Source organism: Astatotilapia calliptera, chromosome 13 (genome assembly GCF_900246225.1).
Source record: "Astatotilapia calliptera chromosome 13, fAstCal1.2, whole genome shotgun sequence".
Taxonomy (NCBI): domain Eukaryota; kingdom Metazoa; phylum Chordata; class Actinopteri; order Cichliformes; family Cichlidae; genus Astatotilapia; species Astatotilapia calliptera.
The window spans coordinates 20,522,990-20,548,350 of record NC_039314.1 but is presented as its reverse complement, the minus strand read 5'-3'; the positions used below and the strand labels follow the sequence as shown (position 1 = coordinate 20,548,350).

The 25,361-nt window shown below is 39.1% G+C and overlaps 2 protein-coding genes across 5 annotated transcripts in view; both read left to right on the top strand.

Annotated features, from left to right (window-relative positions):
• Window positions 1–1,875: 1,875 nt before the first annotated feature.
• Window positions 1,876–5,727, top strand: LOC113034920 (zinc finger protein 135-like). The gene is made up of 2 exons (XM_026190093.1): window positions 1,876–2,146; window positions 3,541–5,727. The coding sequence occupies exons 1-2, from the start codon at window positions 1,966–1,968 to the stop codon at window positions 4,539–4,541; spliced, it is 1,182 nt and encodes a 393-aa protein (XP_026045878.1). The 5' UTR covers window positions 1,876–1,965; the 3' UTR covers window positions 4,542–5,727.
• Window positions 5,728–10,613: 4,886 nt separating this feature from the next.
• LOC113034677 (equilibrative nucleoside transporter 1-like) overlaps window positions 10,614–25,361 on the top strand; it is a 40,218-nt gene continuing 25,470 nt past the window's right edge. The window contains exon 1 of one of the 4 annotated variants that reach the window (XM_026189501.1): window positions 10,614–10,792. The gene's annotated coding sequence lies outside the window, so the exon portion shown is untranslated. Of the gene's footprint in view, window positions 10,793–24,919; window positions 25,270–25,295 lie in introns of those variants that run through there. The other 3 variants (XM_026189503.1, XM_026189502.1, XM_026189505.1) reach the window with 3 other exon arrangements.

The window sequence follows — 25,361 nt, the reverse complement described above, 5'->3', positions numbered from 1 at the left end:
TTGTGTAACTAGTCTGTCAAATGGAATAAATTCTGTTCCTCTAATATATGTTCTAAGTATTTGAGTCCTTTACCACTCCAATCTGACAAGTTTATCATATTATTGTTTTGTAATATGTCAGGGTTGTTCCAGATAGGTGTACGTTTGCATGGGATTAATAAAGACTCCATCAATTTTAGAAACTCCCACCATGCTGTCAGAGAAGAGCTGATGTTGACGCTTTTAAAGCATTCATGTCGTTGGATGTTTGAGCTGATAAATGGTAGGTCTGAAATCTCTAGATTATTATAAGTGCTTGTTCTACATCTAGCCAAGGTCGTCTAAGAAGGTATGTTTTAGCCATCCTGAGATAAATTGAAGCCTGAAAGTTAGGTAGATCGAATCCTCCTTTATTGTTGGTCTTTTGTAGTGTTTTTAAGCTTATATGTGGTGGTTTATCTTCCCAAAGGAACTTAGACATATACAAATCTAGAGATCTGAACCAATCTTGTGGTGGTTTAGTTGGGATCATTGAGAATAAATAATTTATTTTTGGTAAGACCATCATTTTTATAGCGGCAACCCTTCCCCTGAGTGATATGGGTAGACATTTCCATCCAGCAACTTACTTTAAAAGTGGGATATGGTTTAATTTAGTTAAATCTGCAAGCTTGGGAGAAACATTATGACCTAAATATTTTATATTTCCCGATTGCAGTGGTGTAGAAGAAGAATTTAGGAAGGAGCAATTAATCGGAAGGACTGAAGATTTTGACCAGTTAATTGAATAATCTGATACTCTTGCAAAAGAGTTTATCAATGCAAATACCCCAGAAAAAGTAACACATCAACTGCATAAAGACTGATTACCAAATTTGTGTAAAGTTGCAAATAAAAATTTCCAGTTAACTCTGTCAAACGCCTTTCCTGCATCTAGAGATAATATTGTAGTTTCGATGTTTTTACTGCATGAGTAGTCAATCAAATTAAGTAATCTACGTGTATTTGTTGATGAGTGCCTACTCATGAGATGAGTGCCTTTATGAAACCAGTTTGGTCAGGATGAATTAAGAGGGGGGTTATTTTCTCTAATCTCTTTAAAAGCACTTTGCAGATTATTTTAAGGTTTACATTTATAAGGGATATTGGACGATAGCTTAAGGGGTATACAGGGTCTTTGCCCGGTTTTAGCAGGAGTTTTCAACAATTTCTGAGTAAATGAGAATGAGGGTTTGTGTTCAATGTGAAAATAACAAAAAATAATATTAAAGACATGCTTACATTTTTATTTGATTCTTTTAGTTTTATAAAGATATACTTAATTTATTAAAAAATGTGAGATGTCTGTGTTAGTGCCAATTAAGTTCCACAGTTAAATACAATATAGTCAATCAAAATAGCTTAAAAAGAAAAAAACAAATACTCACTATGAAAGAGCTATGTTTATAATAAATAAAGTAAATAAAGGAGCTTAAAAGTAAAAAATACACAACAAATCAAACACATTTGTGAAGTAAAATAAAACAACAAAATAATAATAATAATAATAATAATAATAATAATAATAATAATAATAACATAAAATAGCAGAATACAAATACAAATGATGCACTAAAATGTGCTGGAGGAGACAGGCCAAGCACAGGATGCTGAGGTGAGCAGTTAAGCAGCAACAGGAGAATGAAGACTTCCTGCAACTGAAAGCTAAATATTTATTTTATGGTGCAGAGGGTAGTTAATTGAGTTAACTATAATTTTTATAAAATCATCAAGTCTAATCACCTTGCATAGAACATGCCCAGTTAAAGGTTTCCGAGCAGTTTCGCTGGTGTCCACCAGAGGGCAGCACCTGTCTGATTTGTGGGTGCTGTCAGCGCTCTTCCTCTCGGTACTTTGTTTACTTCTGCTTCCGTAGCTTCTAGCTAGCGCAACCCCCGCTGTCTTTTAAACCTCTTCCCGTGCTTCTAGAGTAACACGTATTCTAAAATGTCTTCACCGCTTCTTCTCAGGGCCTTCGTGACCGAGCGCCTGACAGCCGCCGCGGAGGAAATATTTCAGGTGTTTGAGAGGACGATAGAAAAATATGAGGAAGAAGCGAGCAGCTCCCAGCAGGAGATCGAGCGACTCAGAGGTCTGCTGCTGGAGTTCATGACAAACCAGAAAAGAGGTCTGTGGGGTCTTATTTTTTACTTATCTGTGGGTGTCCGACTAGACTGGAATTATTAACCTAAAATGTAACCTTGCAGACGAAGTTTATTTTCTGCAACGTAATTTGTGAAGTGTGTTTAATTTTATTTAACACTTTAATTTGTGCTCCAGCAACTGACTGGAAGACAGTCTAAAACTCATATTATTTCTGATTTTCCTGAATGAGGAATTTTGAAATGTTGTGAAAAAATAATAGTCAAGCATTAAGTATTTACTTAGTAGTAACTAAGGTATGGTTTGGGGCCACCTGATCCAGCACTAACTATGAACTTTATCAAAATGTCAAGTTTCTATTGTGATCTTAAAAGTAGAGAGGGTATCGGTCTCCTGAAGCCAAAGTGGGAGCTGGGTCCACAGCAGATGGTCCTGATAGTTGAAGGCCCAGCCTCCCATTCTACTTTTAAAAACTCTAGGAAGTGCAAGTAAGCCTGCAGTCTGAGAATAACACTGTTTGAATAATAAGATACTATGAGGTGTTGTTGTGGTCACCGTGTTGGGGCCTGATTATTCAAGACCTCATACTCTCATGTGAAAAAGTTGATTCACTGCACCCACATCATTCAGTAGGTTATGGAACCATTTTTAGCTGCAGTGACTTGAAATAATTGCTTTCTGTACAACTATACATCTCTCTCATCATTGTAGAGAAATTTTGTCCCACTGTCCAACATTGCTTCAGTTCATTGAGGTTTCTGGGCATTTGTTTACACACAGCTCTCTTAAGGTTCCACCACAGCATTTCAGTCAGATGAAGTCTGGACTTTGATTGCGCCACTGCAACATCTTGAATCTTTTCTTTTTCAGCCCTTCTGGTGGAGATTTGCTGCTGTGCTTGGCAATGCGTTCTGTTACATGACCCATTTTCAGCCAAGCTTCAGCTGTCAAACAGATGGCCACACATTTGTCTCTAGGATACTTTAGGACAAAGAAGTGTTCGTTTGCAAGGTGCCCAGGACCTGTGGCTGCAAAACAAGCTTTAAATCATTACCCCTCCACCACCAACAGTCGGCATGACATTGTGTCAGAAGTCGTGGGGTTTGCTCTAAGCTCTGCTGAGGCTTTCTCCTATAGAGCCTGAGATGTAGCTCTTGGGTTTCTTTCAGCTTCAGGGGGTGAGTTGGGGTGAACGTCCACTCCTGGGAAGATTGTAGTATTGTGTTAACACACACCTGAATGCTCCAGACCAGCAAATTGCTGATATCTGCTTTTTATCAGTAAATGATAAGGTTTTAATTCATTTGTATTTGATCATCTGAAAGCTTTTAAAGGACCTTTTGAGAGTAACAAACATGATTGTTAATCCTTGTTTATAGTAATAAAGTAGTAAAAGAAAGATTACATTTTCTTTTTCAGATGTTCTTCAGTTGTCTGTTTGTAAAGAGGAGTCACCGCCTGAGCAGGAGCCATGTGAGCGCACACCGAGCATCAGCGTCCATAAGGGCAATGCAGAGCCTCAACATATTAAAGAGGAAGACAGCGAACTCTGGGCTGGTCAGGAGCAAGATGAAAAACAGGCCGAAGAGTTTCATGATGCTGATGCCTCATATCCACCTCACTCTTCTGTTTGGGAGGAAAATGAGCTAGAGGACACGAAACCGTCTCTGCAGCCTGAAGTGCAAAACTGTGAACGTGATGAGGAGTTTCTGGAGGAGCAGGAAACCAGAACTGTGCAGTTCATTTTGCCTCTCACATTGACATCTTCTTCACAAACTCTAGCCCAAAGTGAAAGCGTCCAGGACGGAAGGGAAAGCGAAAGACCTGCTGCTAGTTTTTCATCAGAACAAACCCAGGCGCCCTTTAGCACTTTCAGAGAATCCACTGAGTTACCTCATTTTAACTCTGCTGCACCTGACTATCATTGCCATTTGTGCAATAAATCATTTTCCTCCAGCCATCACCTGATAAATCATGCTTTCCACGTGCATTCAGCAGACGCAGGTGCCATCTGTGCCGTGTGTGGAAAGATGTTTGAATCCACCGAAAGCCTTAACATGCACCTCAAATCGCACAAGGGCTCAAAATGTTGCCACATGTGCGGTAAGCAGTGCAACAGCACGACCGCACTGACCGAGCACATGGCGAGCCACGCCGGGGTGAAACTGCATCGTTGCCACGTGTGTGGGAAAGAGTGCAGCCGCAAAGGGGATTTAAAGATACATATGAGGATTCACACGGGCGAGAAGCCTTTCTGCTGCTCCTTTTGTTGCAAAAGTTTCACCCACAGCGGACACCTGAGGAAGCACATGAGAAGCCACACAGGCGAGAGGCCTCACCGCTGTGGTATCTGTGGCAGAGGGTTTCTACAGAGTGCACACTTGAAATATCACCTGGGGACTCACACTCAGAAATATTGACTCATTCATCCCCCTGGGCTCATATTTAATAATGAAAAATGTTCAACAGAGACGCCAAACTTTGCTGTAAAGAGCAAGAAGACCCATTATAAAGATGCTTAAAGCAAAATGTCAGTAACATTTAAAGTGGGTCTAATTCAATTATTTTTAGCTCCATGTTTTTGTTCTTGGGCATTGCATGATTCACAGTTCAAAATAATCCCTATTTATTCTATTCTGGGCCTCGGTGCAGCCCTCCAGTTCATCCACTGCCTGAAAAACATGTTTTTAGGTCCTCTGAGCAGCACCCTTGTAAAAACAAGTCTCTGCACTCAGCAGCAGGTTATTATTTTGAGAAATCAATTGAAGCATGAACTAAATTAACTTGAAATTTGATGCTGCATGTATAGAATCACCAGTTAAATCTCAAAACTAAATAAAGCACTTTAAAATGTCCGATGACTTCCCCTAAAATACATTTTTAAGGAAGGTTTTCCTCTGGAAGTTAACACTTTGTTGTTTTGTAGTTTCTCTTTAATAGCTGCTATCAGGTGACACTGTGATTAATCGTCTGTATGTTCTGATGTATCTGATTCATTTTCTTTAATAAAAATCACATGTCACTGAAAGATGTGTTATAGAAAACCAAAGTGGAGCAGAAAATGAATTCTTAACTTGGGTTTTAAATAAAAGTGTTTGTTTATAACATCGTTATAAGATGCATGAAAAGTGCTAAAGAAAGCTGCAAACCTCTTTTAAATTTAAGCAGTGTAACCAGCTAAAAAGTAAAGTGAAGGAAAAGTATTTTAACAGTTTGATGAGCGCAGGCTCTGAGCTTCACACTATGTTTCTCTTTACTGTTGACATGACCTCTGATCCCCACTTTGAGCAATAACATTGCCGATAACGTCCAGCTTGTAATGATTGCTTTTATACAACAGAATCTGATTGGTGTTAAATCATCAGTTTATTTTACTCAGAAAGAGCAAAGTGGGACACAGTGCCCTTTTCCACTCTTATTTTTCAAGTAAGCAGATGTTCAGCAGATGTGCTCTCTGGTACAGCTGCAGCTCGCCTGGTCATGCAAACTTAAAACACTGTCACACTTTCAGAGCCGTGTGCCGACCTCTTCATCAACCAGATCTCTTCTGCTCTGTGATTCATTAATTATAACCTTTATTATTAAAAGTAATTTTCCTACTAGTCATCCCACTGACATTTTTTCACATATGTACTTCCTGTGATCTTTGGGTACACCAAGAATAATTTACTGTTAAGAGCAATTATAATAGCCAAATAATATCCATTCGTCCGTTCTCTTCCACTTATCCAATTCAGGGTCGTGGGGAGGCGGGAGCCTATCCCAGCACAAACACTGGGAGAACATGCAAACTCCAGTAAACATATATGACATGTTTGTGTGATAACCTATCAGGTTCAGTCCTCCTAGAACTTGCCCATATTTAAGGGCTGTCCAGGAGGCCTTGTGGTTGGATACCCAAACAATGTGAAGACATCTCTATCTGTAAGGGAGAGCCTAGACATTCTTGACAATGAGCTCATGTCTGCATACATCAACAATTTAATTTTTCAGTCACAACCCAGAGCTCATCGCCAAAGCTGAGGGTCAGAATATATATGAGCCTATAAATGGACAGCTTCATAGTGAGCTCTCTCTTCACCACTGCAGACACGATTCACCTGCAACCCCAAAACATTTATATTTTTAAAAAGCAATAACACACAACAAAGCTGCATTGTCACGTCATTAGGAACAAATAGATAGAAATGATGGAATGAAAATGATTTGTGTCTGTATAATGTTCTTCTGTGGTCTGCAAAGACCACAGTTGGTCACATTTCAACTAATTCAAAGCAGTAGGTTCTTATTACAGATGAAAGTAGCTCAGTTTCAAGCATTCGTTCATCACTACTGATTTATTTTTCTAGAAATGAAGATTTGCATACATGCAGAGTCATATTTTTCTGTGCTTCCCATCACTAAAAAAATAATAATGAGGGTTTGGTTATACTTGATTAGTGCATTAGTGCGTACGCTGAGCTATATTTCTATGTAAAGATGGACCACGAGTGCTGAATTGTTTTTTTTTCTACTAACGGAAGAAATTCAGAATCAGCTTAAAAGTTTAAAAAACATCTACATAGCAAATCTTTTCTTTTTTTGGTTTCTGTTCCTCTGTTTCTTTTTCAGTTCTTTTTTTGGTCTCAAAAGGACACTTTTCTTTACCAGCTAGATGTTTTACATTCATCACAAGTTTGTCACTAACTTCACACTGGGCGAGAGCTCTTGGGGAGTCTGTGTGATGCACAGCCAGCAGGCTCTGGTCACATGACCTCATGTACCTGCAGAGAATCTCTGGATGTAAAAGTTCACTGGTTGTTTCTCCATCCAGACATGTTTTGCCTTCATGCTGTAGATGAGTTCAAGAGTATCTGAATGTAACTCTGAAAGTGAACAATCTTCAGATGTCAGTTTGGAAATATAACCTCCACAGTGTGCTGTAGTGGTGAATTATCATGGACTACTACAGTCTAATGAATAAGAGTGTTTATTTTCAAGATGATTGCTTCTCTCTAGAAGTGTGTTTGCTTACGGTGGGAAACTACATTGTCATTTTTACAGCACCATTCATTCAAATATGCACAGAGGTCAACGTGACAAAACACAGTTTTAAAAACAGATTTTAAAAAGTAAAAGAAGAGCTGGAATTATCATCAATTATGTGGACAAGAGAAGCCAAAAGCAGGACACCAGAGATAGAATGATTGATGAAAAAAACAAGCATTAATGCTGAAATAAGTCCAATAAAATAACAAAGTCCAGAACAAAGTAAACAGAAATCAGAAGATAAACACAAGGACCCAGGGAATAGATCCAAAACCATCGAAACAGTCTGCACACGAGTGAATGTTTGTACACTGAGCACAGGTTGGGAAATTTGGGAGTGAATTATATCATTGTGCAATAGGTACACCTGTTCAGCTGCTCATTAACACAAATATCTAATCAGCCACATGGCAGCAACTCAATGCATTTAGACATGAAGATATAATCAAAACAACCTGTTGAAGTTAAAGCTGAGGAACAAAGTTGGTTTAAGTGACCAAGGCGCCAGACTGGCTGAAACTGCAACAAAACGCAAAAAATATCCAGTGAGCCATGAGTGTAGCTAGTACTCATGTGCTCTCATTTTTCTAGGCTAACTAGTTTTACATTTACAAGAGAAGTTATCACTGATTAATTCAGGATGTGCACATGCATAGTGCAAACTGACAAAATAATTCAGTTCAGTTGCAAAGAAAAAGTCCTTTATTTTTTAGACTGAGTGATATATATGACCTCCAGTTTACAACACAGAGAGTGTGCTGTGCAGTGTCTTGTGTGTGTTTTGATTGGTTAATAATGGAGTTTACCCTGAAGCGTTTACCCACTTTACTTTTTGCATACCTCTGTCCAGCCTGAGAAGAAAATAATTCACCACTAGGTGGTACTGCAAGAACCTTTATTTATCTATCCAACGTCTCAGTCGGTGTAAGAAAATATATTTTCCCACCTCCAGTAGTTGATTTTTGAACATTTCAATTGTTGTATTTAAGCTTGCCTCACAATCCTGCTTAATCATGACATGTAGCACATCTTAGTCAACTAAATGAACTCTGTTCATGCATTGATTTCAAAACCTTTATTAAACTTGGTATTTACTCCTCAAATGTTTTTTCTGTCATGGTTTATATTTTTTCTAGAGCTTTCATTTTTCAATTTTAATCACTCACTCTTGAGAACAGCAGCTGGAAAGCTACATTCGCCATCATCTATGACTTGTTCAGGAACTTGTTAAGCCTTTTTTTAGGCCTTTCCCGAGAATCTCTTCCATGTGGCCTAAAAGTTTCACACAGAACAGCAGCACATTCAGGAATCTCAGTGTTTGGGAAGCTGCTTCAGGCGATTCAGATTGAAAAAGCTAAAGAGCATAATCAGGCCCCAGTGACCCCAGAGCCTAAAACTAACTGCCCTAATCTGGTTATGCAACCACCCACAAAGACACGGGATCATCAGCAGACACCACTGGATCCTTGGACACTATTTCCCACATGTCTGTTCATGTCCAGCCCAAATGGAGACTCAGTGGCTCAAACCTCACCAGATAATTTGTTTACAGTTCCCTGACGTGGCTTGATGTGCTTCAACCACTACTTCATATAGACAGTCTGAGCTACAGTAAGTAAGAGTGTATAGTCTCTATATAGCAGCAGTGTTTGATCCTAACTAAGGTTATTTGATATAATCCTCCCATACCTTGTTGAGAAAAAAAACAGTCAAGTGGTTAATCTCCTGCGATTTAAATTATGTGAAACTTACGCAAGGGAATTGGAGGAATTTTCCTTATGTGGGTCAGGACGTGTCTCACAGTTGAGCTCATGAGAAGAAGGGTTATGCTTTTCTCAGTGTGTGTGTTTGTGTGTGTGTCTGCAGGGTATCTGAGAAGTAGTATTGTGCACTGAGTATAGTAATAAGACTTTGAATTGAGCTGGGATTCAGCCATGATCAGGAATTTTACAAACCCAGGGTTGCATAACAGGGTCAGTGAGTTACTCTCCATCCCGTCCAATGAAGGAAACACACAGGACGAACATTTAAGGGGAATCCAGTTGTGGATGAGGAGAGATGTGCTCTGCCTCACACACGATCGCCCACTGTTAGGTTGGGTTTGGTGTGGAGGAGGACAGCAAACGTGTGAAATAAAACATGCATGCATAGTCACACTAATAAGTGTTGGCAAATAGAAATAAGTTGCATCATGTTCACATATTTGTGAAAATGCACCGTGAATAGCACACCAGATATTTCTGTGAGTTCACTGAGTAAATATCTGAATACTGGTGGACCATTCTGTTTTTGTTTTGCAGGTCTCATCTCGCTCCTGCTGCTGATGTTTTAAATGGCATAAACTCAAAGACAGTTTGTGGAAAAACCTTGAAGCAGGCCACATGACACATTTACCCCCTTTTTTTTCTTTTCTTTTTTACCTTCTTTTGCTAATCCCGCAATATATAAATCAGATGCTGGACCCTTTGAGATGAAAGGAGCTCCAAAGAAGAAAGAATAACTGATGATGATGCTGCAGCTGGGGGTAGAAGCTGTTTCCTCACATGTCCCAGCTCTCTGCACAGAGCTGGATCAAGCAAAGCCTCGTTTTGTCATCTGTAACTTTATTTATAACAAACCAGCAACATGAATAAAAAATGGAATTCGGGGTTACAAAATAAACCATCTGTGCTGTAAAGCATCCACAGAAGGCGCGCACATTTCTTATCCAACATTAAGTGAGAAAAAACCCAACCATAAATATGATTTCCTTCTAATTTATTGGTGAGTTTCAGAATATACCATCACTAATTCAAGCAAACATTTCTCAAATTACACCCTCCTTTCTCGATCACCAAGTTAATCCCGAAAGGGAAATCGTATCTCTGCGCCGGACTTCGCTCATAAATATCAGGTTTAAGCTATTTTTTGAAAAAATATTTACTTAAAACATTTCTCACTTCTTACAGATTCGCAACATCTACTCTGTAACAATAAATACCTCTCCGTGTTTTTAATGAAAATAATGCCATATGGGTTGCATTTTCTTATCAGCACTCCCCGATGAAAAAGTCACGAAATGTTCATCCAGAACATGCCTGCGAAATATTCACTGATAGTGTATCTAATTTGTTTCCAAGTCTTTACAACGATTTGAGCCATGTTTACTTTTAAACACAGACAGCTGCAGTATATGTAGAAGATATACATGGGACCTGGGAGGATGCATACAATTAATAGTGCATAAATTAACACTCTTATGAGACTCTTATGGTTAAGAGTAGGTGGCTGCTGGTCCACAACAGTGTGAGACAGACTGTGGTGACAAAATGCATGGACGAATACTTAGATAACTGTGTCCTCTCTCTCTCTGACCCAGTATCAAGCTCTGGTTGTAGTTTTAAAAGGATTATAATCTGGTGGCTTATTTGTAAAAACCCTGGCCCGCTATTTGACGAAATCTAGACCAGTCACAGAAATCCCTTTCGCCTGCCACCCCCACCCTGCAGTCAGTAGCCCATCTATGTGTGCCAGCTGCACGAACAGGGTCTAATTTCGCGGCTGAATGAGACGAGAGAAAACAGACGAATGAACGCGTCAACGCTGTTCCCCACAAAGCTCCGTGCTGCTCGAATGTGAGGTTATCGCAGGCTGGTTGCATTAGGTAAGTCTGTGTTCCTGTCTGTTTGGGACGAGCTGGTGAAACTCCAGCAGAACCGGTGACAAGGTCAAATGCTGCGCATGGTGCTGAAAGTGCGCCAGATGACGCGTGACTGAGGGCAGAGAGCTGTACTCGAATTTTGATGTGAGGCGGAATAGCTGTGGAACAGTCCACACAAACCCCGCGTTTTTGTTGTGATAGCTGCAGAGGAAGTTGAAAGATGACTCGTTTGGACTCAACGTTGGTGCAGGCCAGAGGTTGAGACTTGTGCACGGTTTGAGTTGAGGCGCCACAGCAGGTGGCAGTGTGAGAATGGAGATCCCTCCTTTCAAATACTCACACACACACTCTATGCAGCAGGAGATAACATGAAAGAGCTCCGAGAATAGACCCCACTGATCTAAAAACACTACTGTATCATGTGAACATTTGGCTGGTGTTTTCAGTGCTCACACACCATTTCAGACTCTCTCTCTCCCTGTCCTCTGTGTGCTTGCTATAATGTTGGTGGAGTGTGTTGCACCTTTAAAGCTGCTTGCATATCAGCGCTCCTGTGGCTTTGAGAAAGCTGCTATTCTCTCAGTGATAATATGGTCTGTTGGTTTTCTCCTGCAGTGAACACAGCTGTGCATGTAAAGAGGAGCAGGTTACATCCTCACTGGAGCTGATGTTCTCAGTTCGAAAACAGTCATCAAAAATGTAGTTGATCATTAGAAGAATTGATTTGTTCTCAGTCTTATCTCACTGAAACTGAAAATATTTGGATTTGAACTTGACAAAAGATAAAGGCAAGATGACCGCAGAGCTTTGTGAACTCATGCCGCTCCTAATGTTCAGTTATTTTATAGACTTGCCAATTAAAGGAGAACTACATTTCCTATATGCTGATTATTAAAAACCCCAAACCATACAAAACCATAAACATCACTAAAACATCATCGGGTGTCAGCTATTCCTGCTCCTCCTCCTTCGGAGGTTTAAAAACATTACCGGTTTCCATAATTTAGCCATGCATTCGGAGATGCAGCTGACCTATAAGAACATAGCAGCCAAGATTCAACAAAGTGCAGTCTGGTTGCAACTGTAAGCATGTTTTGTTCTGCTCAGTTGTAGAACAGAGTTTTAGGCTGACATCTGAAATGTAATGGAGTTTAGGGAGTGGTACTTTAAGCAGTGAACCCGATCACTGGATCCAGACCTCCTCGTCCCTCCTGTAGTTTTTCCCACTTGCACTGATTTGATAAAACAATTCTGGGGGAAACTGGGAGGGGATGTCAATCAAATTCCAGGGGGAAAAGAAACCACCCCCACCCCATGTCCCCACTTTAGCAACACCCCAGTGAGTAGCACTTTACTAGTTAATGGGCCTTTGTTTGCAAAATCTGTTACCGTAAGTTTCCTATTCATTAGGAAAACAATAAAACTATGTGACATCCTGATTGTTTTCTCTTGTTCTTGTAACAGAGGCACATAGATAGAAGTGATTAGATTACAGACTGCAGAAGCCGAGGATCATTGTGAGTTTGAGCAAGATGCTGAACTCCCTACTAGCTCTGTAACCGGCCTTCAGCACCTTATTAACTGAGCCCAGTTTACTGTCCTTTTCTGCAGCTCTCTCATTTTGATCTCCTACCAGGACGTTATGCCCTGAGACAATTATGCAGCTATAATTAGAAAGTTCAATCTGAAAATCAGACGGGGGTGGAACAGCACGTAGTGTGAGTGTGCAGCAGGGTAACATGATGCAGTGGACTAACCAAAACCGAATCAAGGTCTTAAACACAACTGACTTTATTTTGTAGAGACAAACCAATCTGTTTATGTATTTAACTGGTGAAATAGAAGGAAATGTCCTTCACAGTTTCATGAAAACAACAGTTGAAATAAATGCAAAGGAAAGGAAATCCTGTCCTGCTTTGACATGGCCCAGAGGAGGATCCCAGTGTCTTTGGTTACCTCCAAACCTTTCTTCATCTTTGGTGGCACAAACCGCTTCAGATGTCTACTTATTGTTTAATGTACACTTTATGGTCATTTTGTTAGGGACACTTGTTCAACTTAATGCATTTAGGCATGTAGACATGGTCAAGATGATCTGCTGAATGAGCAAGAATGGGGATTTAAGTGACTGTGAATGTAGCATGGTTGTTGGTCTGAGTATTGTAGAAGCTGCTGATCTGCAGAAGAGCATCTCTGAAACAGATTAGACAAATTAGACAATAGGATGTTGATCTAATGAGTCCCAGTTTCTGCTGCGACATTCGGCTGAGTCAGAATTTAGTGTAAGCAACATGAAAGTATGGATCCATCTTGGCATGTAACAAAGGTTCAGGCTAGTGCCTGTAGTGTAAGGGTGTGGGGCATATTTTCTTTGCGCACTTTGAACCCGTGGATCATTTAAACACCCAAAACCTCAGTATTGTTGCTGACCTTGTGCATCTCACTTACAGTCTACTGTAAGTAGTGCTAGTTTGTGTGCTAACATACTCAGGTGACACTGCTTTCTGCAGTGTTGTTTTACCATTAGCAAGAGCAGTTGTTTGTTGAAATGTTTTAGGGCAGTTTTGTCTTTGTGAAATGTTCAAAATAAGCATGATTAAGTGCTGAAAGACTTTAAACAATTAGTTGTGCTCATCTAAAGAAGGTTTATTTAGTTCATTATCACAAAGTAAATACCAACAAAAACAAAAGCAAGAAACAGAAAAAGTGAAACTGCAGTCAGCTAGTTATTTTAAACATCTGCATTGATAACAGTGTATCACTAGTTAAGTACTGGTTAACATGTAACTACAACTTCACAAAGCTGTTAGTATGTATACAGACTTCCATGATGGATATTATGATTAACTTACTATAGAAACAAAAGGGACAAAAGGAGGGTGTCTGAACTAAACTGAGAGGGCTTCTACAGTCACTAAAAATAAAGAAGTCTGAGATTACAAATAACCTGAGCGTATTTCTGCAGAAAATACCCAGGAATGTGGTCTGATTAAGTTTCATCAGTAAATAATCTCAGGTTTTTTTTCAGAAGTCGAATAAGGCATATTTTACACAAACACAGAAGTTTGTTGAGTTTAGTTGAGCAAACTGAGGTCCGTTTGGTTTTTGTCAACTAAGGCTCACGCCTATTTGTCTTCGTTGCTGGTCAAGCAAAGTAGATTTCATAAAAATGAGGTAGTTGCTTCATGTTTTTTCATGTGAAGATAGAAGTTACGATTACATAACATACCCATAACATACCAATGATGAGAGTTCAGGGAAACTCCTCGAAATAATCAGAAACATATGTTTGCCATTTAAATCTTTCAGCTAACATTGGAACGTTGTTTAACTTCCAGGCAGCTTCAAATTTGTTGTTTTCAGTGTCCACAAAGTAAACTGCCAGTAAATAACAGAGCAAAAGGCTTTTTACACACTTTGAGAAAACACTAGCAGAAATTCAGATAATTATCAGACATTCCTAATCCGATCTTATATCAGATTTGTGAAGAATAATTTTACAAAAAATGGTGACTGTGGCTGCAAAACAAGCCTAAATCATCACTTCTTCACCACCAAGGTTGACAGTTGGTACGAGGTATTTATTCTGATATGCCATGTTGAGTGCTGTGAATCTGGTTTCCGTTACACCAGGATCACAGCTTTCTGCTGCTGCTGCTGCTGCTTTTCCTCAAAAGAAAAAAGAAAGAAAAGATGAAAGAAAAGGACAGGGCTGATTTTGATACTGTGGTATAATTGGGACATTTGTGGAGAATGAGCAAGAGTCAAGACCACACACAAAGAGTGAGCCAAGGGCGAAAACTAAATGGATTACAGGCACAAGGCTGACTGTAATTTCTCTTCTCACTTGCACTGAAATTAAGCCCAGTTTCTTTGATCTGGACTACAAAGCTTTACCCAAAGATCTGGGAAATACTAAGTTTAAGATTTAGAAGAAAGAGAAACAATTCTGAGGCTATTGATAGAAATGTATGACTTACTAGATGACTTGGGTCTACTCAAAAAACATTCAAGTCATGTGAATAATGTTGTTGCCCAACATATCTAAATCTGCAGACTGATATATGCATGCCATTTTGTGATACACGCATACAGCACACAGTATACGTCTTTTGAGGTTTATGGTTTCCTTAATTCTGAAAACATTTTGCAACCAGGCTAGACTGCAAGACAACCACAAGCTCATTGCACACCAGTGCGACAAGGTTGCATGCATAAGAGGGCAAAGCAGGCTTTCCTGTGTTTTGGTATCTTTACATCATATAAAGAGTGTTCTCCAGTCTGTAGCTGTTTAAATATGTTTGAAGAGTCAGTGTCCTTTTTCGTCCTTCCTCATATGTAGCACACAGCAGGAGACTAGCTGCATCAGTAGTATTCTCACTCTTGCGTGTATTCCCTGGTTTATTCTGTGCCCCATTACTTGGAGTGTTCTCACGTCAGTGCAATCAGACATGACATAGTTTTTTAGCTGGGAGCTGGCAGGTAAAAGACTTTCACCTCCTTTGGGTAATGTCTATAAGTCCGTCTATTAAAACATCCTAAACAATAGATAAATCCAAGGTCAGTATAAAAAGAGAATGTTTATCTTTATTTTCTTTACAAAAATGAATGTTGTTAGATTCTAGATACTGTTGCGTTGTTTGTTTGTTTTTGTTTGTTTCATATTCAGTTTTTTTAAAAAACCTTTTGGAAAAAATTAAAATCCTTGAGGCATCATTTAGTCTTTTATCTCTGATTTACTGAGATCTTAAATCCTCCTTAAACATTTAAAAGCATATCACACCTTTATCAAACAATGCTTTTGCAAAATGCTAACTCCGCCTCCAAATAATGATATTGTTGACAGATGTCGGGGTCTGTTGCATGATCGTCTGTGTGATGATGTCATGCCACTTGTGGTCAAAGTCTCAGCAGTGCAACTTGAGGCTAAAAGAGAGTAGAGGTGTCATGTAAACAAACACAATATAATATATGATAAACATGCTTCTTTTGTTCATTATCTATTAATAATAAATGAAAAACTGTAGAACTGAACCTTTCCCACATCTCTGTTTGAGATGCATTGATGATGGTGACCATGACACGTCTCACAGTCACTGTTTGGCTATGCATGTGGCAGATGCCTCACACTTAATCATCAAGTGTCACACTGCCATGTGGTCCACACGCAGCTGAGGGATCTGGTGTCAGCTTAACGAGCAAATAAAGGCCAGCCTACAGTTCATCCTCAGTGTGAAACAAGCTGTTACAGTGTCCTTCTACCTCTCTTTAAGCTAGTGGCTGTCTTTCTTAAATGCCGCCTTTCAAAAGTTGAAAAGCTTGTGCCCAAAACTCTGTAATTTTTTTAATAATCATTTATCATTTATTTTATCATAAATAAAATTTCAAGTTTAAACTTATTTCAAAAAGGGTCAGTGATATATATATATATATATATATATATATATATATATATATACATATACATATATATATATATATGTATATATATATATGTATATATATATATATATATATATATGTATATATATATATATGTATGTATATATATATATATGTATATATATATATGTGTGTATATGTATATATATATATGTGTGTATATGTATATATATATATATATGTATATATATATATATGTGTATATGTATATATATATATGTGTATATGTGTATATATATATGTGTATATGTATATATATATATGTGTATATGTATATATATATATGTGTATATGTGTATATATATATGTGTATATATGTGTATATGTATATATGTATATGTATGTGTATATATATATATGTATGTGTATATATATATATGTATGTGTATATATATATATGTATATGTGTGTATATATATATATGTATATGTATGTATATATATGTATGTATATATATGTGTGTATATATATATATACATATATATATATATATATATATATATACATATATATACATATATATATGTGTGTATATATGTGTGTATATATATATATGTATATATGTTCTTCCTCTACCTGTGTGTTATACTTGTATAACTATGTATGTGACAAATAAAGAACCTTGAACCTTGAACAATATCACCAAAGTCTTGTTTTTTTTTTCTCCATAAAACAGAATAAATCTGTTTTTATCACTTTATACTGCGCCGTTGTATAGCTTTGCTTTTTTGATGACTCCTCTGACCATCCAGACTCTTCTTGCCATCAAGGAGCACTCATGTGATCAGTGATTATGACATAAAATTTTGAAAGAAAGCAACCAGAGATACGGTTCTTTAGGCCCACGGTTGTAACTGTCTCTATGCTGGATATAGTTGGTAAGGACCGAGAGGTTGGGAAAGGTGGAAGGATGGCCACGTAGAATAAAGCCTGACCACAAAGGTGTCCCTTTACTTTTCTACCAATCCTGCCCACACATCCTACACACTTCCACTCTGTTTGGACATCCTTGTAGATGCTTCAAACTATTCTCAGATGGAAGTAGAATATAAAGCTCTACAACACCACGACTAGTCAGGAGACTGAGGAAAATACTCATACTTTTGGAAGTGCATCCAGTTTTTTAACTAACTGGAGCTCTGCAGTCATTGCGTACACACACAGGCTTATTGTAACCAGCAATTTTAATTTTACTTTTTTGACAATTAAAAATGAACTTTAGCAGCTGCCTCCAACACCCTCCTTCCAGTTCTCATCTATATAAGTTCCCCCAGTTCTACAAGCTGTTCATTCTCATTTACGTGCCCCACCCTCCCTCCCCTTTTCAATTCTTTAACTTCTTCAATTCTCTTTGGCACATGGGGATCTGCCAGGCCCGGGAGCCATTCCCCTTCGAGGCTTTCCCCAAACCGCAGCTCAATTCATGTCCAAGCCATTCACCTTTACCTACTAAGACGCTGACAAACCGAAAATGAGGACATGGGCCCAGCGAGTGAAAACAACATTTTTATATGAATTCCTAAGACCAAGCACAGAAAAAACTCTGTATTTTCATGCAGAACATGAACTGCAATTCATTGTTAATGTTCTGGATAAACTATGCAGAAAATTTCCATAGTTTAAATAAATATCTGACTCCATTACTAATCCTTTGAAATCCAGGGTGAAACTGAAGAACTGCAATTTTTTTTTTTAAAGTGACTGTAGAGAGCCTCATCACCTGACTCTGACAGTCTGAAATTATGTGCTGTGCCACTGTGAAAATATAATTTCACTAAACACATTTCTTAAGCAATTACAGCCTCAAGTGTGCCTTTGTTTCCATTATGGTTTCAACAGATGGCCTGTGTGTGAAGTGGAGGGAGATGAAAACAGTCAAGGTTAAATAAGACTGGGAAATCAAGAACAATTGAGTACTGGGTTTCAAATGGGCAACCACACCACAGAAAACAGACCTCCAAAATGTTAAAAAAATAAAGCCTTTGCATCTGGTTACCTCTGCTTGATTATTTTCCCTTATGGGGACAGACCAACAGGATGGCTGTAAGCTCCTGATAAGATGTAAAGCAGGGCCTGGGCGAAAACTGATGGCATTAAGAAGAGTGGCAAACAACATCAAGGAGAAGAGTAGATCTATAGATGGTCATGATCTGATAGCCAAATGTACTCCGGACCTAAAGTCTTGTAACAGCTGTCTGTCAGTGGGGAATTCAGATTTCCTGAGCTGTTTTCACAGATGATGTTATGTAAGTAGATACTCAAAGAAAACACAGGCGGCTGCATGCAAACACATATACGTTTACACGCATGCAGTCATGGACTTCAGCTGCAGTTCAGATCATGTGCAGAATCGCGAGATTTCTCACATTTACTGCAGTTTAATATTTGTTGTGTGTGTCGTGGTGAATGTCTGTGCGGTTAGTTCATAGTAAAACTGGGCATGGAGACTTTGGATTCAACAATTTCAAAGACACTAACCTTGTTAAGCAGTTATGAAAAACACATGTTGTGACATCACAGATTGAGTTAGCTAGTGCCCACATAAAAACAGGGATTTTATGTTTTTAAGTGGGGTTTTTTCTGTGCAGTTTCTGCTTTTCTCTACATGAAAACACACTTTTAGCTCACTTACAATTGACTGACCTTATAGATAGATAGATATTCAGACACTGTTTGCATAGTTTTGACATAGAGGCAGAGCGCTTTCGTCATCTCTAATTTGTGCCTCCTCGTTCCCTCTGTCTACTTGCCTGTGACACGTAAAGCAATTTCAGTGTGTCATGTTGGATGCAATCAGTTCCTAGATTGCATCAGAAGGACAGAGGAGACTTGCTGGAGGAGCTTTAATCAGGGATGCACAGAGCATGTTTTTAGTGCTTCTTATTAGCCAATATAGAGCTTTGTGGGAAGGCTTTTTATGATAGTGCTTGGATGGATTCAGTTCTAGAATGAGTGAGGGAAAACGTGGATGTTTTTTTAGGTTGGTTTGTGTGTCACACAGTTCTTGCTTTGTGTTCGGTTGGTCACCGATTATACCTTTCTATCTTTCTGCAATTCTCATCTGAACGATGATGATGATACGTGAATGTAACTCATGGCTTGAAGTCTTGGTACCTGGGACTCGTGATGCTTTGAGATTTTAGTTCCTGTTTAATATTCTTGAATGTTGGTTTGTGCTTAGGGGCTGCATGGTGGTGCACTGGTTAGCCCTGCTGCTTCATTGCAAGAAGGTCCTGGACCCTGCAGAGTTTGCATCTTACTCTGGCTTCCTACAGAAGTCCAGTGATATGGATGTTAGATGTTAGGTTAAGTGGTGATTCTAAATTGGATGTAGGTGTGAGACTCAATGGTGTGTTAGCCCTACAACAGACTGGTTAAGAGTCTAAAATAAAGGGCCAATTTCTCTCAAGTAAGGCACCTAGACCCCCAACCCCTTGTAAAATGAAGGATTTCTTCAGTTAATTTAGAATTAACTCCAGCTGCATATTAACCATGCCTGTAAGCCAGCAGTCTTAAGGATGAAATCAGATAAAGCCACGTTAAGAATCTGGGTTCAGAGCTGCAGGTTGCTGACACCTTCCTTACACCACATTGGGATTAAAACCCTAGATTGAAATGCACTGCAAACATTTCAATGTATTAAATGTTGACCTGTTATGCCTGAGAAGCACTTGCCATTTGTTATGAACTGTGGAATAAAGCAATTAATTGTTTGTTGGTTCCAGTTTCCATACTTCTGGGCTTTTTTTAGTACCACTTTATTTCCTGGGATAACAGCAGCTCTTTCCAGAGAACTGGTCTCTGTCCTGTCGTCAGAACAAATCTGCTACAACACAAATTAATTTTAAGGATAATAGAAATGTAGAAATGACAAGAATGCACACTCACACAGCCTCCGCCTCCGCATGTGCAGAACAGACTCGCAACTGTTCGCAACTGTTTTTTTGAGGGCAACTGTGACTGAGAGTGGTGTGAGAAATTTGTGGGTGGGTTCCCGCTATCTCAGAAGATCTACGTGTCAAGTGCTCTTAAGTAAGGCACCTAACCCCCCGACTTCTCCCCGCTGCCTTCTCCGTGTGTGTTCATTGCACATGGATGGACTCAAAATTTCTGTGTACAGAACAAACACACCTTGTAAAATGAAGCATTTCTTTGTTTTAACATCATGTAATTCATACATTTTAACAGCATTCAGTGGAAGGTTAAAACCTGCTCAAACTGACATAAATAACTTCTGTTCTCTGTCTCCAGTTTCGTATAAATGTGCACACCTGTTTGTCCATCCTGAAATGAAAAATGAGCTCAGTGATTGATGGAAAAGATCATTTTTATGTGCAGGAGCGATTCATTTTTCAGATACGCTTAGATAAGCTTTTATCAACACTTATACATACCAAGTTAGTGATATATGAAGAAGTGATTTAAGGGAATTCAGCAAATTAAAGTCTGATGGTTTCTGTTTTATTTCATGGTCACACAGAAGAATGTGAGCAGCAACTCTTCAAGTTGCACAATTTGGGACTAATGCCAGTTTTAAATTTTCTGGATTTGGATGTAAATCCCATAATGGACTGTTTCAAAATCCTGTCCCTCAACGCACCTCCAGATTGAGGGGAATTCCTTGTCTGTGCAGTAGCAGATTTGCTGATGGTCCATTGTGACAGGGATTTCATAGTACCGCGTGACCCTTGCAACGACTCGCACTCAGTTGGGAGTTTGAAGGGGCTTCTGAGGTAATGAAAACAGGGATTCCACTCTCACATATCTTTGTGAGGAGTTTTTCTTTGTTTGTTTGTCTTTATCACTTCAGTCCAAGTTTTAAACCCTAAAAATGGAGCCAGGTCTTAAAATCCTCATCCTCCAGTAGAGAGCTTACTTCACCCTGCTTCCTAAGCCATTCGGGGGTTTAGAGGCCATCCGTTGGGATTCCTTTCTTTACCACTGTCTTCTTAAATCTCAGTATGTGGTCAGAAAGCCACTTCCAGCCTATTCACGTCATGCCCTCCTCCTCTCTCTGCGTGCACCTCTTATGCCACAAACTTCACAAGATGTTCTCGAATTAGACGTGTGATGTTTATTTGCTTAACTTTTGTTCTAAAAATGGCAAAACAAGGAAGCTGTTCGTGGGTCAGCGGGAAGCGAAGGGGTTAAGCATTTCATCTGACAGCGACACAACAAAAAGAAGAAGGCCATTGATTGTTTTTTCAGGCTCTCATTGACAATATGAAAGGTTGCTTTGGCTGCATGTTCAGCTTGTGCAGGCTAAAACCGCCTCTGCCAGATGTCACACAGGCGCTCCAAAGGAGTCAGTTTTCGCCAAAGACCACAAACACGCACACCCGTTGGGTTACAGTTGCTGCTGTTTTCTCTGCCCCAATTTTCTGGTCGTCACCTGCATTTATCTTTCCCACATTACCCGTCAGATATCTCTGCGTTCATGCTCAACATTGCCTCATGAAAGAAGTCTCTCATAGAACCCATATTCTCTTTTTTTCCTTTCTTTTATTTTCCTTCTCCCTGGCAGTCTCAGTCCTCTTCATGGAAAAACCCAGTTAAGTTTGTGCCTTACAGCACTGACAAGCTGCTAACCGACTTTCCTCTTTGGCTACACAAGCCAATAAACAAGCCACAGACATATATAGTTACAAAAATACATTTGAAAGGCCAGTGATGGAAATGCTGTGCAGTTTTGTGTCTTCACACCAGCAGAGAGAGAGAGAGACAGTGGACCCTCAGTCCTCTTTGCTCAGCTCGTCGTTCACTGGGTTTGGGTTTGCAGGGAAGCAGACAGACTTGTTCTCCGTCACAGATGGTTTCTGTCCGAAACCGCCGCAAGCTTTTTTTAGACTGAGGGGAGACAGGGTGTGGATGACTGTGTACCTACCACAACTATATGAGTAAACAGGGTTAAGTGTATCCAGACTCGACACAAAAATGTCCACAAACAACGGCCCACGTTTTATGATGAAATTATATGCTGGTGTCTCTTTTTGCACACTCTTGAGACAAGCTGTACTCTAAAAGATTCTGTAAGATGTTTGTATTTTATTTAGAGATACAGCAGGCCAAAGTGTTGCACAACAGCAATAACCGATTCCATCTGTTTCCAGCTTTTGATCACGACAAAAACTGGACTCAGTTCTTCTAGTACAAGGGAAAAAAAATGTTTTCGGCATTTTTTTTTGTTTTACACAAATACAGCTCTTTAGGAATACTAAATAGGCTTTCTAATCTTGTCTGTGGGTGATTTGCCCTTCTCTATATGCCTCAGACTGTTAAACTTAGTCAGCTTTGGCCTTCAGGGAAAATTCCTGTGCCTAATGTCTTTGCATTCGAAAATACTGTAGGTTAGTGTGAATAATAGTAATGCATGGTAAATAATTGATTGTACATTTTTAATTAAATCAACTCCCTCCATATTTAACACCAAATTAATTACTGGTAACTATTTGTATTGTGCTGCTTTGGAAATACAGTACTGTGCAAAACTCTTGAGATACCTCTTATTTCTTTATTTTGTTTCCAAGGAGCCAGACTTTTCTTGTAATTTTCTGAAGGGGTCTTGGGCAATAGTTATCCAGGCTCTCTGAAGATCTTTGTCTTTGGATATTGGCTGCTTTTTTACTCACTGTCAGTCCAGTCTTTGTATCTGACCAGAATGTTGTTTTGTTTGTTAAACCACTTAACACAGACCTATGAATCACTCAAGCATAAAATGTGCCGAACTCATGGCACATGGCAAAATCTGATTTTAAAAAGTGGTTGCCCCAACAAGGTGATTCCCAAGGAGCTATATTAGCTAAAACTAGATATTTCTCAGTAACATCTATCCTTAAAACATTTGAGAAAACCATTTTGATGCAAGCTCAATCATCCAGGTAAGGAAATCCCAAAAGATCAGTGGTTGTTGATCAGTAGTCATGAATATTTGCATATTAATGATCAAGGAACTGACCTCACCTCTCCTCACCTCCTCCAGGTGAGGAGAGGTGCAACAATGAGTGTTTATAGCATCTGTAAAATATGATGGAGGCTCTGTCATGGTGTGGGGCTGCATTTCAGCCTGTTGTGTTGGGGATCTTGTCAAAACTGATGGAGCTGGGAATGCAGAAAGAAGGGTTTGATTTTAAACCACTGATACCATCTGAAAAATGTCTTTTTTGGCAACAGGTTTATTTTTCTGCATGTCATGTCATGGATTGGCAGAGCTCAAAACTTGACATTACTGAAGTAGTGTGGGATCATCTTGATAGAAAACGGAGCAAAAAGCAGCCAGCATTCAAAGAAAAGCTTTAATTGTCTTTCAAGAAGCCTGGAGAAGTATTCCCGAAGACTACTTTAAGAAATTACTAGAAAGCTTGTCTAAAAGAATGGCAGTGCTGAAGAGTAAAGGTGCTCATACCAAATATTGACTTTCAAACTCTTTCAAAAATTATAACTGTACAAACTCTGTTTTTGCCTTATGTACTGATTTCTGTCTACATCAGAGAATAGGATCAAAGAATACATTCATTAGGATTGTCGAACTTTGTGATTGAATTCTGAATCATTGCTTCTCAGGCTTCAAGTAGAAGACACATTAAATTCCTTTTCTTCCTCTATGGGAGAATCGCAGCTGATGGGTTTTCATGACCAAAGTTGAAACATCACTCAAACATGGATTTATCTCTGTTTGCATCACTTCCAATCTATGTAATGGTGCCTTGCAGAAACTTTGTTTCGTGCTTCTTGCTCAGCAAATGTGGAAACTCCCTCAAGACTTGCTTATGATGCTGACTGTGCAAAGGTGTTATCAAAGCAAAAGGTGGTTGCTTTGTTATAGAATATATTTAGTTGGTGGTATTTTTGCTTACTTTGTTTTTTTCGTTGTTATTTTGAAGTTCTGAATTCTTGTAGCAAAAACAAAGAAAAACCATGCTGTGCTGTGGCAAGTACTTTTGCATTACTTGGTTTCATTTGTACCACAAGCTGCTTCTTTAGAGTGATATAATTGCCACATTTATGGTTGTGCTGGTCACATCAGTAGTGATATGATTACTCATCAGAGATGTTTCAAAAACAGTCACAGACATTGGCATTACACATCCAGAAAGTCTTGGGTGGCAGATGACATTTTATTGTCGTCCCACATCGAATACTCAAGCTTCCTCCGCCTCGTCACTGGTTAGGCTTCACGGCGTGCCATTCAGGGATGATTTTGAAAGTGCAGTTGACTTGCCGAGCCATAACATTTTATAGTGTGTTTCCATAAATTGTATTCTTTCCGTTTTTTCCTTTTAAATAGAATTACAGTGTAGAAACACTTTCTTATGAGTAATTTTTTTATTCATTGTTTATGAAAAAACTACACCTGACTAGTGTCAAAATATGCTTATTGAGGAAAAGCTAATATAACAGCCTTCTACTACACAGCAGTTTGTTTGTTTATTATGTTATATATTAATAATCTTGAGCTGCAAGGTTGTATCTAGTAGTTGTAGTTGAGCATGTCAAATCATTGTAGTAAGTGTAAATGGGAAGTGTTTAACAAAAAAATAGGAAAAAAATAACCTTAGTTATGTCAGTTATTTTTCACTGACATACTGTATTAACAAAACTGATTTGAAATCACACAAAAAACGTGGCATGGGGTGGCATGGGGTGGCACCCCATGCCACCCCGTGCCACCCTTCTAGATCCGCCCCTGCGGATAGTGCTGAAACGAAAAAGCTCGATGAAACACTGTCTGAAACGAATAAGCCTGAACTACAAATTAAAAACAATGCAGAAAACTTAAAGGCTCGGAGCAAAACTCACAGACTGTGACAAAAGGATCCTTTCGTGTTGTGTTTGGGCTCATTTATTAATTTTAGATATTTGTTTTTATACCCTGGCGGGCTACCACCCAATAACAGGCTTATTTTCGTCCCCTGTGCGCCTTTTGTTGTTCTAAACTTGCGATAAATGATTGGGTGATGATCATGCCACGAAGGCGTGTCTGTCTGTTCATTTGAGTAGACGAGTGGATGGGGACAAGAAACTCCACCAACTCCGGTAAGGTAAGACATCACACTGCAGTCAATGAGCGCTAGTCTGTACTCACAGACGCTTATTTTACCTTTATCGTCAAGGATCGCCACATAAATGCGCG